Genomic DNA, 20,444 nt, shown 5'->3' with positions numbered 1-20,444 from the left:
TAAAAGCCACAACTAGCTGGTCCATTGATTCAATGACTAGCTCTATGTTGTCAGTAAAATTGACATTGGTAAGGTTCTTATCAAAATTAATGCCTAAAATGTGTTTATTAGTGTCTCTGACAACACTGAGGAGTTTGGGGGCAGCAGCACATACTTGTTAATGCCTAATCTGATTTGAACGAAGGCGGTTATTTTCCCATTTACAAGAAAGTTGCTTGAGGAATCATCATATAAAAGAAAGAACGTTCTAAAGAGCTTGTTGGGAAGGCCGAGTTTCAAGATCAGACAAAATGACTCCCTGTCAAGAGTCAGATGTGGCCTTGATAACCACAAATGTAATGTGAATGAAGCACTTGAATTCTTGTGAATTCTCAATAAGCTGGCACACTCTGAAAATTAGCTCCATTGTTGAACAGCCGGAAGTGAAACCAGCTTGTTGTGGTCTTCTTTTGCTCCTTAAGATGTCAGTGGCTTTGGCCAACAAGGCAGAAGCAAAAACCTTCCCCAAGATGGATAGAAGTGTAATGCTGAGATAACTGCAACAATCTCATTGCTGCTTTTATGTTTATTTTTGAATAAATATGGGTGGTTAGAAACTCCTTTTGAGCCTTATCCTTGATCAAAGGCAAAAGGAGGGAAGGAAAGCTCTGAGGAGAGGGGGAGAAAAGCCCTGAGGAAAGCATTAGAGGAAGGAGGACAGTCCCAATAGCCTGAGCATCAGGAGGGCAGAAATACCCAGGAGGTGGATAAGGAAAAGGAGGGGAAAGACACAGAAAGAGGTCAGGAAGCAAAAACATGTTATAAACTGTCTTTAAAATTTCTAGTCTCTGACTTTTCAGCTCTTTGGTTTATTTGAGCTGTTGTTTTGTTTAATGTTGTGATGAGATAACCTGTTGTGCTCAAAAAGATTTCCGAACTCTGCAGTAGTGCTGATCAACCTACTGACATATGACTGTTTTAGCCAATAATATACAATATTTTAAGACCATTTTCTAATTTTCATTAGAAAGACCAGAGCGAAAACGAGGACAATGGCATTTCTACTCTTGTCAAGTGATATTGTCCAACTCTTGTTTGGTGTATTTTATGTGATCATTCTCTCTCTTTAGAAATTTTACCATCACAATTAAGAGTTCAGTTCAAACAGCATGTCCATATTGTGCCTTACGTTATTTGGCTTTCTTTATGCCCACAACGGCTCTCATTTGCACTTCTGTGGGACTTATTTGGAGGGTGAATGCAGCCTGCTCTATGCCACTTACCTAGCACAAACAGCTTATTCTGCCTCCCCAATATCAGTTTCATTTGTTTTTGATGCAGCAGCCAGTAATGGCTACAGAATTAATAGTCCAATACCCAGTACAGGTCAGTCTAAACAAAAAACAGTATTTATCAACATATTAGATACTAGAGAAGGAGCACAGAAGTCAAAAGAATGATAAGTCCATCCACATCTGAATAAATATAGCAAAGTATTTTAGATTGGCTCTAAACTTTGAATTACAGAATTACTTTGGTCAGAACATCTTTGAACTCTGGTCATCATGTTCCTACCGACACCTCTTTTCTCTTTTAGCCACAACACCTCTTTTCTCAGAATGTCTCTCTACTGCTTAGCTACCTGCTTTTATAAACCCCTCAATTCTTAAACAGGGTTGCCAAAGTATGCTTAGCGTTTGGTTATATCTTGGTGGGTGAAGGGAGTTGTCTGGCAATTATTCTGCATATACACCTTTAGGTCAGTTTAATAAGATTAGGACAGAGCATGTATCCAGTGTCTAATTAAACATCCTTCCAGATATTAGCTTGTGCTAAAATAATGTTTATTCCTGATTACTTAATTTTCCAAAATTACGTCAGTCTCCATTTCCATCTTTTTACATACATAGCACTAGAGGCCTTCGTGTTTTGAAAATGATTCCAGGTCTTGCTTTCCAAAGAACCTCATGAACATGGTTTTAAAAATAGACAGAAGTATAATACAGACTGCTAGTATTAATAAGTCATGAAGACAGGTATATTAGGTAAAAATTAAAATAAGATGCCTGGGTTATTCCATGACACATGGTAGGATTCACAAATATTTGAGTGATATGGCTTGAGAGGAAAAAGTTGCTATGCAATTACAAGGATAATACCCCAGGCTGTTCCTCACTTTTCTTAACCTTTTTTTCCTGAACCATAGAATCAAATGGACATAAATCTTGGTGATACACAGAAAATTACTAAATCAACATTCTGTGAACTAATGGCTGCAAAATGACAACTGACAGCATATTCCTTGGTGCTGTTCAGTTAGTGAACAAGTTGCTTATTCAGGACAGGAGTCATCTTAAAGTTGGGGTTACAAGCAAATGCTAATTATTAATTACATCTTTATGTATGGCATCTGTATTTGGCATGTATTTTGAGTATATTCTAACTGGGACTGACTTTGTAGTACCTTTTTTCATTATTTTGTTGTTATTTCCAGCTACTAGTCTCTCCAAAATAAACAGCTTACTTGTTTCTTTTAGTTTTTAAATGCCCAGCTGCTGCTGTAAGAAACTGAAATGGTTCCAGCCACTACAATTGTTTTTCTTTTTCTGTAACTAATATTTAAATATCAAAGCTACTAGGACCTTTTATGTCATAGAGTACACTTTGCCTCAAGGTACTATTTTTTTAAAGCCATTAAGCCTTCTTCTATGGTGAAGTAATTTGAATGAGAATGCAGCAGTCATTACTTGAGTGATTCAGAAACCACCCACTGTATGGATGTTTTTGTTTTGTATGTAATCTTGTGCTGAGAACACCGCAAATTATGAACAGGCTACTGAGTTGTAAACTATTAGAAGGCGGTTATTGTGACTGCTTCCTAAAGGTCAAAGTAGAAAGCGGTCCTAAGACATTGCAAAAGAATATATTTGGACAGTCACTCAGCCAACAATCCTGACCTATGGATTTCACAATCTCCCTTTTTCAATTGTTTTTTAAACATAGCAGGACGTAATATTTACAGTTTTTATTTTTCATTGGTGCAAGTAATTACACTATGGGCCTGCTCCTGCTTCCAATTAATTAATGACAGAACTCTCATTGACTTCAGGCTCCAGATGCCCAAATACAGAATGCAATTCAACTTTGCGCAGACAGTTTTCATAAAGCCTTTGCACAACTATTTTAAGAACTTAAGTGGGTGCTTAGACTGTGTGCTGGCCCTCTGCAAAGAAATCCTTATTGCTTTGATTGTGTATATGTAAACTCACATTCTTAACTTTGCACAACCATGAATCATCTATATAAAGCTAAATGGCCAGCTCCTCAGCTGGAGTAAATTGATGTAACTTTATTGACTTGAAAAGAACTGTATCAATTTTCATTAGCTGAGGACTTTGGCTCATAGAGTCTCCATGGAATAGGGGTAGGTACATATTGTGTTTAAAGACTTTTTGAATGGTGAAAGACTGAGGGCTTGTCTATAGCATACATTAGTGGGCACCAGCTGAGGTATAAATTCTAGTGTACACAAGCATGTCTTGTACTAACTCTCTGTGTGGACCCTGCTTGTGCACACTAAAGGTTCCTTAGTGTACATTCATGTAATCCTGCTTCAAATAATACTATGTCAGTGTGCTCTAGGGAACTTTGAGTATGTTCCAGCAAGGTCCACATAGAGAGTTAGTACACAACACGCTTGTGTGCACTAGAATTTACACCCCTATAGTGCATAGTGATGCACCAGGTAGATAAGCCCTATGTTGCTTTAGAAACGGCTTAAGCTAACCAGAAAAAGGCATTCCTATTCCAGAATAAGAGTGTCTACACAGGGACTGATACTGGTATAACTATATAATTATAATGGTATAATTATGCCTGCAAAAGCCCCTTGTCACCACTTTGATTCAAATGAGATGTTCCCCATTTCTAAGCAACATATTTAAATGCTGATACATTTGATATTCTTATGAGCACAAGTGAGCCACCCCGCTACCCCAAATGGATTGGTTTGGAGGGTTTTTGGGTGGGGGTAAGGGTTTTGTATTCATGAATGGCAGTTTAAAGATTTTTTTTTAAATGGCCTGTATCTTAATTACCTGCTAACTTTAAAGTGAGTGGATTTCCAGAGCAGTAAAGGAACTTTCTTATTTTTTTTGCCTTGCCCTATAGTGTGCAGGGCCTCATCTTAACAAGTGTTGTGTTAGATCTTTACCATTCAGGAGCGTAAATTATTTGCAGTGTACAGTATGGAAATTTATTTTGGTAATACTGTAATATGACCATGCAGAGTATTACATTATTCTTTGTTCAGTCAGCAATTCTGAAAAATGGGTGTTATACAGATTTCAATGAAAAGGTCTGCTTGGCATTTTTAAGTTTTATGGATAGAAACATTTCCCTACATTGGAACTCCTATTCTGGTGAAAGCCTTTTTTTGCAGTTCTGCATTGAAGGAATTATTGTTTCCTCTCCAGCTGTTACACATCTGCATTGAAGGTTGGGGAAACTGGCGCTGGTCTGAGCCATTCAGTGTGGACAATGCAGGGACCTTTATCAGAACCATTCAGTACAAAGGCAGGACAGCATCACTTATCATCAAGATTCAACAGCTCAGTGGAGTGCAAAAACAAGTAAGTGCCCTTATGTACAGTATAGCGGAATCATTTTTAATCTGAGTAAATTAGATTATGCTTTTTACATAAATAATCATCCATTTTTAAATTATAATATTTCCCTATAATTGGAGTGGTGCTCACTAATGCCATAATATTTCATGAGACTAACAGGACTTACAGTAGAGATACTCTTTCAGGAGTTAATACTACTCTGCTGTAAGAATTCTCTCTGGTATGAATCTTGGCACACACAATCTTAGTCCTCAGCACATTTTTTACGCATTTTGTAAAACACCCTTTTGCCTGGGTTATAATTTCTAACAGTGCTTAGTTATACAGTTCCTGGCACAGTTTTGTACTCTTGAAAAATAGGCATGTGTTTTGTTTTTTAAAAAGACATTATTTATGTTTTTATTGAGTAGTGTGCCTCAGGCCCTTAGGTTATTGAAAAAGAGGGGGAAAAGAAATGACCAAATTAAAATTTCAGAAGGTGTGTTGTCCCTTTAAGGGCCAGAGAGTTACTTGCTATGGCAGCTTCATACCAGGTCAGCCTGGGGATACTGACCCATTTTCCCCTCTTCCCCCACCCTGGTGACTGAAAGAGATGGGGGACTATTTGCCTTCTTGACCAGGCAGAGCAGCACCTACCCTCTCACCCAAAAAAGTAGTTAAAATACCAGATTTAGTCATGATCTACTGTGGGCATTACACTAGTCACTCCTTTCTCAGCGGGCTGGGAACAAATTTTTTCCCTCACCACCAAATTGGCCAAGGTGAGGTGGGTTTGGGTTTTTTTGCCTTCCTCACCTAAAGATTAATTGGGGCAAAAAATAAAATGGGGGTTAAGCTATGATGACACAGCTCTTTAGGTAAGCGTAGCGTGGATGTCCAGTGCAGGTACTCTGTGGGGGAGCGATATGGTGATCAGATAAAATGGATTGGTAAAGGATACAGAGAAGGTGTTCTTTGAAGGAACAGAAAGAGGAAGGATTCAGGGTTCCTATGGCTTGGACAGCAGGGAAACAACCCCTTCTCCTTTATGGCCCCCTTAACCCTCATTCAAAGGGGGAGGCAGCTAGGTCCCAGCAGCGGGCTGGCTGGGGACCAGGATGGGTAAAGGGGGAAGGCTGACAGCAGACCACCCCCCCCACCCAGGAATATATAAATGATTATGGAATTACCTGCACTCTACAATTTTATCTGCTGGGTACTCCCGAATGTTTAGGAATAAAGTTGCAGCCTAATTAAACCACATCCACTTACTCCTGTTCTCCTTCTGGCATAGCCACACAATGGGCTCCTGTGCAGATGTTTTCCTATAACATGTTAATATATCTGTAATAATATTGTAATAGTTCTGCCTCAGTTGGCAGAAGCCAGGGCATATGGTGGACATAACACATTCAGTCCATAGACATAGGAGAGCACCTTGTGTTGCTCAATAGTGATTCATCTGATTTGGACAGTAGTAACTCTCAACCTGTTCGGCTAATTTTTAGGTAGACATGTTTAATAACACATAGTGTGGAGGGCCTCAGAGCTGGCTGAAGCTTTGTTTTTTATTGTAATGTTTAAGTGGGTGTTTAATTGAAAGGTAAGCTTTAAATCTGTAAACATACTGCAGAGACTTGCTCCTTTGAGAAAGTGAACCCTAGATAGTGACTAAGATTTGAGATTTCAGTGGAACCCTTCAAAAGCCCTTGTGGCTACAACTCAAAATATCCATAGCGATGACACTATATGCTAAGAGAACTGAAATATATAGGGACATCAGGGGAAGGCAAAGACATAGCAACAGCCACAGAGTGCAATCCTACAAAGTGTCCAATAGCAGTTGAGGACACTAACACCATACAGGCCCTTACCTGAATTTTTTGCATAATATCCATTTACATCAATCCATATATTATTTTAGCATAGTTTGGGGTATCTTAATAATTATGTTTCTCTGGAATTATCAATGCATTTGGCCAGTCGTAAGAATATTTTTCTTTATAAATCAATGCACTGCGGAGTATCTAAAGAGCTCACTCTCCATCATTTTCAGCAACTCTCAGAAACAAAACATTACTTGATTTTTTTCACTGTAGATTGTTCTTGTAAAATTACTCGAGCAATTTAAGAACAATACAGTTCTAAAGTATTTGAAGAATCTTGTCTCTTAAATTTAATTCCACAGTGATACCTTTGAGTTTTCTTTTCAGAAATTGGTAATGTAGCGGTTGTCTATTTTTATGTTTTAGATCATAATCTGTGGAAGACAGGTGGTCTGTAGTTATTTGGCTGACAGCATCGAATTGAAACTGGTTCAGCACTACATTGGTCAAGATGGGCAGGCAGTTGTTAAAGAACATTTTGACTGCCTTGCAGCCACACAAAAGCTGCCTTCCTATGTTCTAGAAAATGATGAGCTGACGGAGTTGAGTGTGAAAGCTAAAGGAGATGAAGACTGGTCAAGAGATGTATGTCTCAGTTCCAAACACACAGAATATAGCACAGTCATTCAGGTATGAAGATAAATAGATATTTGAGTATGGCATTTAAACATTTCCATCAGAATTGGGCACCTAAAACTCCCAAGCTCCTTTGCAAATTCCAGCTTAGAGTACCTGGTGGAAACCTCACAGCCTGATTATCCACGTACATTAATTGGAATGGCACTTTCTTCTGATCCAAACTACCTTCCCTCCTCTCATCAGTAGCAGATAGCTGATAGGGGAACTTCTGATTGCATCCTTAATTATATTAGTTCTATTAGACTCCATTAGAGTAAAAATAAATGGTATTACATACTTTAAATATGTCACATGTTCAGGATCCTATGTAAATTTTTAAAAAGAGAGAGCAAGCAATGGTACTCTAAGTGGTGAAGTGTTCTCTACTTTCTGATTTACAGTAACTCAGAGTTCTACCTGATGTGATCAAATGTTCAGCTTTATAAGCTAAAAATAATCTTACTTAATGCTGTCTTTTCATCTCTCTGTGTGCAGGTGCCATCTTCAAACAGTTCAATTATTTATGTGTGGTGTACAGTTTTGACATTAGAACCCAACATTCAAGTACAACAACGACTAGTGAGTGCATTCACCATTCTCAGAAATCTGTTTGGCTCTGTGACCTTTCATGTTCTGAAATAAATTAAGGTCAGAATGACCCAGAGCCAAGATTTATTAACAGCTTGTTTCAGCAGCTGGAATAGAATTAACATAAGGTTGGTGTGTTGTTTTTTGTTTGTTTTCTGTTTTGCTTTTGTTTTTCCTTGTAGATTGTTTTCAGCCCTCTTTTTATCATGAGGAGTCATCTTCCAGATCCAATTATCATACATTTGGAGAAAAGAAGTCTGGGATTGAGTGAAACACAAATGATTCCAGGAAAAGGGCAGGAGAAATCATTGCGAAATATAGAACCTGATCTTACTCATCACTTGACATTTCAAGCCAGGTATAACTTGTGTATTTTCCTGAAGATGCCTACAATAAAAAAGGGGTCATCATTTGTCATTTAACTTTCAGTGCACTACTTCCAAGACTATTCCCTTGCATTGCACATATAGAACAGATAATTGAATGGGCTGCTGAAAATGATATGATGGAAAATTGTAAACTGTGCAGTTCCTCTTAGTTCACCCATATCTGTTTATGTTGAGCATACAAATTAAGTGCACAAGTTTTGGCATTTTGAAAAAAAAAGAAGTTCCTACCATCTCCTGTGATGCCATATTCTACCAAGTTTTTGGGAGTCCATTTTCTCTTATATGTCTGGTTAATTTAATCCTGGTTTCATATGAGCTCATCCAGGTTTCAGAGCGCGCTCATAATGCTGCACTAAAGAAAATGTTAGCCATAGTTTGGACAACGTAGTGCTGTAATTGATTTCTGTTTCTGTTTTCATTTGACAGGGAAGAAGATGATCCATCAGAGTGTGCAGTTCCTATTTCAACAGCACTTATTAAACAGATAGCTACTAAATCCCATACAGGTGGCACTGTGAATCAGATACTCTCTGAGTTCTATGGGATTAATAGCTCTCCCCAGCCTGTGTGGCCATATAATAGGAAGGATTCAGAGAGGTAATATAGGCTTTGCTAAGTGTTGCCCACTGAGGTTGCATTGTCATGAAATTAAAGAAATACATATGCAAATAAAGCAATATGTAAAAAGACCCTACATATGTCAATTGTAATAAAAGGATCTAAAAGCCTTTAATTTTGTTCATGCTTTGTAACTAGCTGATAATTTTATAAATATTTTCTGTAGTAAGGAGCTTCATAAATCATTGCAAATAACCTAATGATTAAATGTTTACCAATTTTTCACCAGAATATCTTTTCTTAATGAGCCTGTCTGGGTGTGCTATACACCATTAAAAAGTACATAGATTAGAGTAGTTAGCAAAAGTAGCTTTGGTTTTTTTGAGCTGACCAACCAGTGAGCAAACAGCACAACTGGCACATGTGGATTTATGACCAGAAAGGCAATTTGTTCATTAGCCTAGCTTTCCTCAAATGCAAGTGGTATTTTGCCAGTGGATCATTTTACTGATTTCCTTTATTTAATTTCCTTCTTCCTGTGGTTGTGCAAGCCAAGAGAAAATTTTCTTTCAGTTATTATGAGCCTAGAATAACTACTCTTAACTTGGTGCTGAGGGACTGGTAGTACAACAACAAAAACATGTAAATGGTCTAACAGTCAGGACACTGAAATGTAGTTATGCGACTTGTCCTACACAATAACCACAACTGATATATGGCTCAGGCCCTGATCCTGCAAAAACTTATGTGCTTAACTTTAAGGACTTAAATAGTCTGTTTGAAATCCATAGGACTAATCACATGCTTAAAGTTACTAACTGTTCATGTTCTTTGTAGAATCAGGGCCTGATTGAATACATCACTTCATAACAAAGGCCCTCAGTTTGCTAAGAACTAATTTTAGTCATCTAAAAATTGTTGCCTGTGGCTTGTTAAAGCCTAAAATCCTGCTGAAATGTCTTGAGAATAGATAAGTAGGGTTTTTCAGTGGTTACCCTAAAAACTCATTTTTAATCTGTTCTGACTTCTGTTATAACTAGCTAAAGTTTTGTCCAGCTTTGAATCTTTACTATTAAGCTATTCATTTGAAAGTAACTAAAAAACATAGAAGCAGCTATCTTTACGGTACTTTATTTACTAGAGAAAGTTAGCGAGGATCAGTTTCCTTTTTTTGTATATTTTTCACCAGATTTGTGAAACCAAGTTGTAAGGACTATATCTAGTTTAAGTCATAGGTCATATTCAGACGTATCTTTACCTGTGTTTGAATACCATATATGACATTGTACTGATTTTTTTAAACTGATAACAGAGTCCTTTGCCCCCAAAGAATTTAGATCAGCTCAGAGACTGCTCAAAACTACACTGTAGGGGCCATATCAGCCTTGTTTGCCCCCAAAATTGAGGAGTCTCAACCATTTTTTGTGGTTCCAACACCTCTACTGTGACCAGCAGAGGCTGTTGTTTATGCAAATGTGATTTTATAACCACTAAAATTGTCAGGAAGTAGTCAGAGCAGGTGTAGTCAGGAAACTACTTTTAATGCTTTTTTAAAAAAACTGGTCAGATTTCAAATTGATTGTCCCTTTAATAAATTCCTGCTTTTACAACCTACACTTAGGGCCAGCTTTTTCCTGACAGTACCTCTATGCATTTCAGAATGATATGTCATGATGAGGTATTATAAAAATAGTTTTCTGAATAGCTAGAATGATTAAATGCAATTTTAACATTGAATTAATAATTTTCTTTTCTTTTTCTTTTGATATATTATTTGGAACAGTAATGAACAGCTCACTCAGTGGGATAGCCCAATGCGGGTGAAGCTGTCAGTGTGGAAGCCATGTGTTAAAACTCTGCTGATAGAACTCCTGCCCTGGGCTCTGCTTATCAATCAGTCCAAATGGGATCTCTGGCTATTTGAAGGAGAGAGGATAGTTCTGCAGATACCTGCTGGGAAAACAATTATACCTCCAAATTTCCAGGTAGCCATACTGTTCAAGTTAACATGCACAAGTTTTCTAAACATTCAAACCAATATTTCAATCCATATGGTCCACACGTTCTTGCTGCATTCTAGTCCATATGTGTACCAGTAATATAGTTATGGTCAGGGTATAAATATGAGCTGGAATCTGCCATGCTGATTGTACAAAATAAGCAGATGTAGTCCAAGGCACTTTGGCAAGATATGGTGCAATACAGTGATTGACAAGTTAGGGTTGCTGCACAATATGGCTTGACACTAAACTAAGAGTAGAGGTAGATACACTGGAGGGTAGGGATAGGATACAGAGGGACCTAGACAAATTGGAGGATTGGGCCAAAAGAAACCTGATGAGGTTCAACAAGGACAAGTGCAGAGTCCTGCACTTAGGACGGAAGAATCCAATGCACTGTTACAGACTAGGGACCGAATGGCTCGGCAGCAGTTCTGACAGAACAAGGAGTAATGGTCTCAAGTTGCAGTGGGGGAGATTTAGGTTGGATATTAGGAAAAACTTTTTTCACTAGGAGGGTGGTGAAACACTGGAATGCGTTACCTAGGGAAGTGGTGGAATCTCCTTCCTTAGAAGTTTTTACGGTCAGGCTTGACAAAGCCCTGGCTGGGATGATTTAATTGGGGATCGGTCCTGCTTTGAGCAGGGGGTTCGACTAGATGACCTCCTGAGGTCCCTTCCAACCTTGATATTCTATGATTCTATGACAGGTGCCCATGAAAAAAATCTGCTCTGAGAGACCGTATAGAGCAGATCTTGCATGCGAGGTGAGCTAGTCTCCTGACCTATGCACAGACAGACTGCATTCTTCACTGTTTCCTTCTGGGCATCTGTAGTGCCTACTTGATTCTAATTATGTGTCATCAATACTTGGGAGAACCTGGCTCTGCCATCCAGGTAACCAGTGGTGGGTGTTGACCACAATGGAAGATTTCACCACTATCTTCCCACTATCACAGGAGCCAGTTGCGCAGCTATCTGCCTATTTGCACAATGCCAGGTGCAAAGGCTACTTTGTCCCTTATGGATATACATTGGCTTAGGTGTCACAGTTGATGGCCTGGGAAGAATGTTTGTCTTGAAAGTAATTTTTTTCATGACTTGTGCTGTGTATGTAGTTTATGTGCTTCCAAGAATGTTGATGATGTCTGTTGTGATAAAGGTGGATTTCAAATGGGGGAGATGGGAGAACTGCTTGAGTATACATCCTCCAACTTGAATTTGGTTCACAAAATAGATTTAGTTGGATTTTCCCTTTCATGTGCCTTCTTTTTGGCCACCCATACACTTTTCTTATCACAAGTCCCAACCTGTTATCTGAGTTTAAGCAGAATTAAACTTAATTTGCATGTCTACTCAGTGCCTCATTAGTGCAAGTTATACAACTTTGTGGCATATAGCTGTTTTCTGGATACATCACTTTGGATGACTAGCTACACCACCTTGTATTTGCCACTAAATTTTGCCAATAATTTTTAAGATATTTATACAATAGCATCAGCATGTCTCTTATAAAATGTATACTGTATAGAGAGAATTAAAGGGGAAAAATACAGGTCTGCAGAAAAGCAATAAAGGAAGTTGGTTGTATATATATGCATAGTTGAAAATTACTGTTAACTGTAGTATGAGTGTAAAAGTTAGCAGAAAGTTCTAAATATGGTTATTTTCCATTTACAGGAAGCTTTTCAAATTGGAATATACTGGGCAAACACTAACACTGTGCACAAATCAGTGGCAATCAAACTAGTTCATAACCTAACATCTCCAAAATGGAAGGATGCAGACAATGGGGAAGTGGTAACACTGGATGAAGAAGGGTTTGTTGAAGCTGAAATAAAACTTGGTGCCTTCCCAGGTCATAAAAAGGTTAGGAAGATATTTTGACAATTTATAACTTTATCATCTCAAACAGAGAATAATCAAAGAGCAGATGAAAGCTTTCAAAAACAAAATAATGCACAAATTTTGCTCAAAAATATGTTAATAGATTCAAAAGCACAATGCAAAGATAAATAATGGATCAAATGTAATATAAAAACTTAGATCATCTGTGAAATGCACAACATCACTTTAAGCAAATTAAAATTATGAATTCTCAGTCTTATTTGAAAAATATTGACTGATACAACTAACAGGAATTCTGCTTAGAAATCTGATGTAGATCAGGTTATAATGTAGATGAGTTAAGACAGGGTCTCCAGGCTAAAATATTGTTTTCTTACTTTATTACAAAAACTTTGTTGTTTTTATGTCCGTTAACATATTCTTTTAAATTATCCTGCAGTTGTGTCAGTTCTGCATTTCCTCTATGGTTCAGCATGGTATTCAAATTCTACAGATTGAAGATAAGACAACAGTAATCAACAATACATCATACCATATCTATTGTATACCACAGCTGTCTGTTTCAAGCCCTTGGTCAGGAGAGGAGGTAGAGTATTTTGGATATTATTTATGTTTGGCTTCTGCAATAGGTAGACCTTGATATTTATTTAAAGTCTCAAATTTGTCTTGCAAAAATTGAACAGAAAAAAGTAAAAAGTTAAGAGTTAATAAAGATAAGTAATTTCATATTGTTTTAATTAAAAACGGGGAAGCTATGGTAACTTCAGCTACGGTAATTAACTGTGATAGATATCTGTGCAAAGTGGCAGATCCCTACACATTGCATGATTAGTTCTGCCTGGTTTCCATCTGTTCAGAGAATGAAGACCATTGCTGTAATATAGGCAGTATAATCCATAATAGCTGGTGAAGCACTTCTGAGAATTTGTACTAAGTTCACATGTAGAAGAGGTACATCTGCTTTGCGGGATCAAATATTTGAGGTACCCTTTTGAGAAGACTCCAGTACCTGATCATAAGCCATGGATCTGTAGATATTCTCCAAGTTTATGTATTTCAAGGAGTGAAATATTCATTCATTAATATGAGTTTTCTGTGACAGCACTGTATGTTTAGGAAATACGCTTACAGTAAGCAGAATTCATGCAGGCACAAATGTATTTTTAATCGGTCATTTATGTATTGATTAGGGCATGCATGTAAATGAACAACAGACACCTGGGAGGTATTTATGGGCCGGGCTGCAACTTTATTAATTTAACACTGGGGAGGGGCACTACATGCCGACCCTCTGCTCTCACATACCAGGCAGAATAGAATTTAACTCACTGACTTAAATTTGATAGCATGGCTGTAATGGGACAGAATATGAGGACAGAATATGGCTGAATATCTGTTGAATCCTGCAGCCCCACTGATGCTGAACTTTTAGTTACAGTTTTCTAATTGGTAGCTTATAACTGTTCAGGGTAAAAGTTAAATATGAATGGACTGTTGTTATGACCCAATATGTCTTTGCATTATGTTCTTTTTCTTTCCAGTATTTACACATACCAGACAGTACTGCATTCAGCATCTGCCCAGCTGGGGAGCCACCTACTGAAAAATTGAGCTCTGTTCCTTGCTGGGACGTGATGTCAGACATCAGTCAGTCAACTTCAGAAGTGTCCCTTTTTCAAAAGCACATATTGCTAAGTTTCAGTCCAGTTGTGTGTGCTGACAGCTCACGGTGCTGGAGCCTGCCAGCTGTGATTAGACAAGAGTTTCCTAGACAGAGTGTGTCCGTACCCACTGGAGTTTGTAATGAAAGTGGATTTTGTACCAGGTAAATTGAAAAAATGTGAATGACATCATTCTTTGAGTGTCAGTATAAAGCTTTATCTTGAAACAAAGCATAAGAGATTAATAGAAAAGTTAAAATAACAACATATGTCCACCATATGTAAAGTCAGATCTCACTTTAATTTAAAAAAACTGTTACTGTTTGATGTTTTAGACACTTTTAATAAATGGTTGAATGTTCTGATCATGTACAAGTTGTACTATTTTACTATTTACATGGCTCCTCCTTTTACATGTATAATACCATGCAGAATAAGAGAGAATGAAAAGAAGTCTTTTCAAGATTTTTGAAAATTTGCATTAAATAATACAAATTAAGAGTTGGAGGTACAATATTAAGTAATGTAATTCCAAACGATAGATTTTGTTTTTAAAAGAGTTGACAAAACCAAATATTATAGAAATGCTTTCAGGATTATCTTCTGTCAATGAAAACAATTTTTAGTTTGGATTTAAACAATTCTGTGCAGTGTTTGCAACCCAAATATTGCAGCATTAAGAGCCAGGAAATGAAACTGACTGAGAGGGAGTTTATTGTCCAGGTTGAATGAAATGCAAAAAGTAAGTAAGTAGAGTAAATGGTGAAAAATAAAATTGGTTTAAAAATCATTTCAGTTTTATTAATCTAAGCTGTTAGTAGCACAGGAAATAAAAATTGTTTTTTATTTTTAATATATGATTTTTAACTTCATGGTAGCTCTTTGAGAAAGATGCTGAAAAATAAATAAAGAAATAGAATTGGAAACATTTTTTGTACTTTTTCTCTCTCCAAATATTTCTAGAAATCCTAAGAGAGAACTTGAGAAGATGTTTTCTTTGTTCAGAGATTTTGTGATCCACTATATTTTAACCATGTAATTTTTATTTGTTTAACCATTTTAATTTTTAATCTAGCAATTTGGGTAAGTATCTTTGAAAGCTATGCAAAAATACACAATAACATTTAATAAGAAGAGTAAGAGAAAAGAGCAGGAAAAGCAACATTGAGAATAAGCTGTTTTGAGAATGTAGCAAGAAAAGATCTCCAAGTTGTAAAGCTTCCTATATCCAAATATGTGTTCTCCTTTCAAAACAAGAAATGCATCCAGCAAGTTAAAAATAAAACTACTGCCATGTAGGAGACCTGACTTTAATTTCCAGACCTGAGCTCTGATTCTGCTCTCACTTATGCGGGTGTAAATTAGAAAAAGTTTACTAAAATCAGTGATGCTACATCAATGTAAGGAGTCATATAGTCTTTCTTTCACTTGGCCAGCAGAGGTGGGAGATGCTTTGGAGGCAACATGCTCAGTCTATATGGAGTAAGGTGGGAATACCTCATATTATTCAATTACTCAACAGCAATTCCTCTAGATAATTTAGAAGTGGTATTGGTGGATCCCAGAGATACCTATGCAGACTTCAGATGGAATGATGCTAGCAAAAATAGGGTTCCTAAGAGCGGGGGAAGAATAATGTGGGGTTCCTCAGGATTCTGATGGGGATGAAGGATCCATACCACTCCCTTTCAAAAACTGGCATAGTCATATTTTAGACATGTTATTTCATAAAAATCACTTTAAAGAAGCAGATTTTCAGAAGTGGCCATTAAAATTGCACATGCAAGCAAGCAGTTGTGTGTGCAAATCTGGAAATGGTACCTCTTATTCGTTAATGATAGTGCACAATTAATTCATTTTCTTTTTTAAATTGCAATAGTAGTGATCCAAAATGCTAGACTTGAAAATACTGATACTGTTATGGATCATTACTGCAGAGTATTGTGTTGTTGTATTTTTCAAATCACATTTACATGTACAAAAACATTTTTTTAATATAGCATTTACATGTAAATGCACATTTTCCTGGACTGTTTCAGAAGTCAATTTTCAAAATTTGGCCCTGAAATTCTCATTGTTTTCAGTTCCTATATATCTTCAGTTTAAGGCTCTGACCCTGCAAGCATTCGGGTGTTAGGGGGCTTATTCCTTCACCCACTTACTTCCCTGGTCCTTCTTGCATGAACAGAGAGTAACAATACCCGAAGTCCAAAAGAGCAAACAATTTGATGTTTATTGAGGAGAACTTCCAGCAAGCATGATTCCAGTTTCCTTCCTTAGTGTCCCCCTTCCCAGCTCTGACACCACAGAGCCTTACCTGTGTCCCTGTTCCCATTCCCCCCCTTAGCAAAACATGATTCCGATTCCTCCACCCCCATTCTCTGTTCCCATTCCCCTCCTTACTTCCTGTCTGACTGCAGACTATACAGTAAAACTTGAGTTCTGCTTAGCTATACCCTAACCAATCCTAACATATTGTAACATGATTATTTAACCAATTATATCCCACCACCTTAATTAGTTTACACCCAGCAAAATTAATTATACAGCAGACAGAAACAATCACAGAACCAGACAGAGATTATACAGACAAACAATAGGGAAACAGGGACTAGAGTGATAGAACAACACAGAAATGAGGATTTCGTATCCCAGCTATTGATAAGTGAGTTCTTGCCAGACAGGATGCTATCAAACTAAGTTTCCTTTTACATCTTCTAGGCACTTCCCTTTCTCTGGAGGTGATAGACATCATCAGGACAGGACTGTATGCCTAACAGCCCAATAGCACCTTATTTCAATGTGACTAGTTAGGAATGTAAGGATTTGACCGTTCACTTCCCAGTTTATGGCTGCCTCTGCTGCTTAGCCAAAGGCCTTAGCCTAAGAACAGGGCCTCAGATTGTACAGTAAGAGAAAGCCCTTACCACCGGCAGACAGTGATTTTGATTCTTTCTTTTATACCTCTATAACTAGCTAAGTGATAAGAATACATCTAAATTCTTAGAGTATAGGCCTTTACAGACAGGCCTGAATATCTATATCCTAACAGCAGGTACTTAATTTTGAACACATGAGTAGTCCCATTAAAGTCAGTTTATTCTCTAATGTTGTGCTATTTTTCTCTTGCCTTTCTTTTAAAACGTATTGTCAGTCGGACTTCTCACATGCTTAATCATTGGAATGGAAGGGACCTTGAGAGGTCATTTATTCCAGTCCCCTGCACTCATGTCAAGACTAAGTATTATCTAGACCATTCCTGACAGGTATTTGTCTAACCTGCTCTTAAAAATCTCCAATGATGGAGATTCCACAATCTCCCTGGGCAATTTATTCCAATGCTTAACCACCCTGACAGTTAGGAATTTTTTCCTAATGTCCAACCTAAACCTCCCTTGCTGCAGTTTCAGCCCATTGCTTCTTGTCTATCATCAGAGGTTAAGAAGAACAATTCTTCTCCCTCCTCCTTGTAACAACCTTTTACATACTTGAAAACTGTTATCATGTCCCGTCTCAGTCTTCTCTTCTCCAGACTAAACAAACCCAATTTTTTCAATCTTTCCTCATAGGTCATGTTTTCTAGACGTTTAATCATTTTTGTTGCTCTTCTCTGGACTTTCTCCAATTGTCCATATCTTTACTGAAATGTGGCACCCAGAACTGGAAACAATACTTCAGTTGAGGTCTAATCAGCTTGCAGTAGAGCAGAAGAATTACTTCTTGTGTCTTGCTTACAACACTTCTGCTAATATATCCAAGAATGTTGTTTGCTTTTTTTTGCAACGTGTTACACTGTTGACTCATATTTAGCTTGTGGTCCACTATGACCCACAGTTCCCTTTCTGCAGTACTCCTTCCTAGGCAGTCATTTCCTATTTTGTATGTGTGCAACTGATTGTTCCCTCCTAAGTAGAGTACTTTGCCTTTGTCCTTATTGAATTTCATCCTATTTACTTCAAACCATTTCTCCAGTTTGTCCAGATGATTTTGAATTTTAATCCTATCCTCCAAAGCACTTGCAACCCTTCCCAGCTTGGTATTGTCCGCAAACTTTATAAGTGTAGTCTCTATGCCATTATCTAAATCATTGATGAAGATATTGAACAGAACTGGACCCAGAACTAATCCCTGTAGGACCAATGTATAAGTGTCTGCTGAATTGGGCCTAAGAGTGAAAAATCTTGCAGAAGGGGTGTTAATAATAGTAAATTTGAAGTTCATGCAAAGAATTATATAATCACATGTATAATCTTTTTCTGTTGTAGAGCCATAGCACTGACTTATCAAGAGCATCTTGGGGTGACATACTTAACCCTTACGGAAGACCCTAGTCCTCGCATAATTATCCACAACAGGTGTTCTGTCTCATTACTTGTAAAGGAGAACATCAAAGGTATGGAATTTATGTTACAAAACAGTAATCAGAAACAAAGCATTATCATAATAAAACCATTATGCTCTTTATCTCTGCTGTAAGTTTTAAGTCTGTAGGTCCTATAGTTATGACGAGCACTGGGTGGAGAATGGTAATTCCGTTTTGCTGAGGATCAATGCCCAGATTTTTAAAGCTATTTAGGCATTATGATACTCAGCATTGCAATGCCTAACTGATTTAGGAGCTTCCATCTCATTTTCAAAACTGAATTAGGTGCTTGGGAACCTAATTCCCATAGACTCCTAAATCAGTTAGGCAATGCTGAGTGATGCAACACCTAAATACCTTTACAAATTTGAGCCTTAGCAATTTCAAAGTCCTGGTTTATTTTGATTCAGAATGAGAACCTAAAATTTGAAATTCTCTACAAAATGGAATTACCGTTCTCTGCCCTGCTCTACAGGGAGTCCCAGCTTTGGGGCAGTCCACCTGGCAGGGTGTCCTGGAGCCGGGGAGCCTACAAGCCTTGGGAGCCTGAGCAGTCAAGAAGTCAGGAGTCTGGGTGTTCAAGGAGCTGCAAGCCCAGTAGCCAAGGCTTTCAGCTTCAGAGGAGCCAGGAGCATGGAAGCCCAGGTTCCCCAGTAGCTCACCTGATGAACCAAGCGAGCAAAGTGGCAGGAAACTGGGCAGGTTTCAAAGGAATTTATTGAAATTGACATGTCCCCACAGAACATTTGGATTTTGACCAATTGACAAATTCTGACAAAAAAAATATTTATTGAATAATTTTCAATCAGCACTAGCTATGACAAATTACTGAATAATAGACGTTGTTGGGGGGAAAAATTTTAAAATCAGAAACCAAACATAAAAGACAAAGCTGAGCTTTTTTGGTAGTAGAAAAATCTTTTGTACATGTAAACATGTAGGCTTTGATTCTGCTGTAAGTACCAACAGTTGAAGAGCCTAATCTAGACATTTTGTAAAATTTCAGACACGCCAAAGTTTGAAGTTTATTGCAAGAAGATTCCAGCTGAATGTTCTATTCATCATGAGCTTTATCATCAAGTCTCCAGTTACCCAGATTGCAAAACCAAAGACTTGCTGCCCAGCATTCTTCTGAAAGTGATGTCATCAGATGAACTAACGAATGAATGGAGTGATTTTGTGGACATTAATAATCAAGGAACACAGGTAAATCATTAAAAATATATTTTCAACTTAGTGGGTAAATGGCTTTAAAATGTGGGATAAATGGCCTGAACCAGACGCACAGTAGTAAGTAGGCATCTCCACATGCAAAGGCACATTCACATGGAAATATATTATTTTCCATCATGTCAGACCTTCAAAGATCAATACTTCTAGGCGCTTTGCACAGAACACTGCCCAGAGGAGTACAGTCATTTTGCTTTTGAAATTTACAATGGTAGAACTATACTCTGCATCTGCACAGGAGCAAGCTACATGCTAAATATGTAACTACCTTTTTGGTGCATGGCCCTGTTACTTGTGTTTTCTGTTTAAGTCCTAGGAGCTCCCCCCCAACCCTGTATTTGTTGAAATTTTAGATCCTGCCTTATCTCAGGGGACTGGACTAGATTGCCTATCAAGGTCCCATCCAGTCTTACATTTCTGCGATTTTATGGTTATTGTTTACCTACTCATAAGCAAACTAGGGAAATATGAACAATATGATATTGGTAGAAGTGGATGTACATCAGTTGGATAACCATATTCAGAGAGAACTTACCACTGGTTCGCTGTCAAATTGGGAGGATGTATCTAGTGGAATCCCGTCGGGGTCTGTCCTGGGTCTAGCACTATTCAACATTTTCCCTAGTGACTTTAATAATGGAGTGGAGATTATGCTTACAAAATTCGTGGATGACAGCAAGCTGGGAGGGGTTGCAAGAACTTTGAAAAAGAGTATTA

At 37.7% G+C, this 20,444-nt stretch overlaps 1 protein-coding gene across 6 annotated transcripts in view; it reads left to right on the top strand.

Annotated features, from left to right (window-relative positions):
* VPS13B (vacuolar protein sorting 13 homolog B) overlaps positions 1–20,444 on the top strand; it is a 940,751-nt gene that overhangs the window by 880,974 nt on the left and 39,333 nt on the right. For all 6 annotated transcript variants that reach the window (XM_048841327.2, XM_048841328.2, XM_048841325.2 and 3 more), the window contains 11 exons: positions 4,455–4,610; positions 6,839–7,102; positions 7,586–7,669; positions 7,861–8,036; positions 8,494–8,664; positions 10,409–10,610; positions 12,306–12,494; positions 12,913–13,059; positions 14,015–14,298; positions 18,400–18,527; positions 19,504–19,703. In XM_048841327.2, the coding sequence (XP_048697284.2) occupies positions 4,455–4,610; positions 6,839–7,102; positions 7,586–7,669; positions 7,861–8,036; positions 8,494–8,664; positions 10,409–10,610; positions 12,306–12,494; positions 12,913–13,059; positions 14,015–14,298; positions 18,400–18,527; positions 19,504–19,703 (2,001 nt within the window). The remainder of the gene's footprint in view (positions 1–4,454; positions 4,611–6,838; positions 7,103–7,585; positions 7,670–7,860; positions 8,037–8,493; positions 8,665–10,408; positions 10,611–12,305; positions 12,495–12,912; positions 13,060–14,014; positions 14,299–18,399; positions 18,528–19,503; positions 19,704–20,444) is intronic.

This window comes from Caretta caretta, chromosome 2 (assembly GCF_965140235.1).
Source record: "Caretta caretta isolate rCarCar2 chromosome 2, rCarCar1.hap1, whole genome shotgun sequence".
Lineage (NCBI taxonomy): Eukaryota > Metazoa > Chordata > Testudines > Cheloniidae > Caretta > Caretta caretta.
The sequence above is the reverse complement of the archived record's forward strand: the minus strand, read 5'-3'. Positions and strand labels throughout refer to the sequence as shown.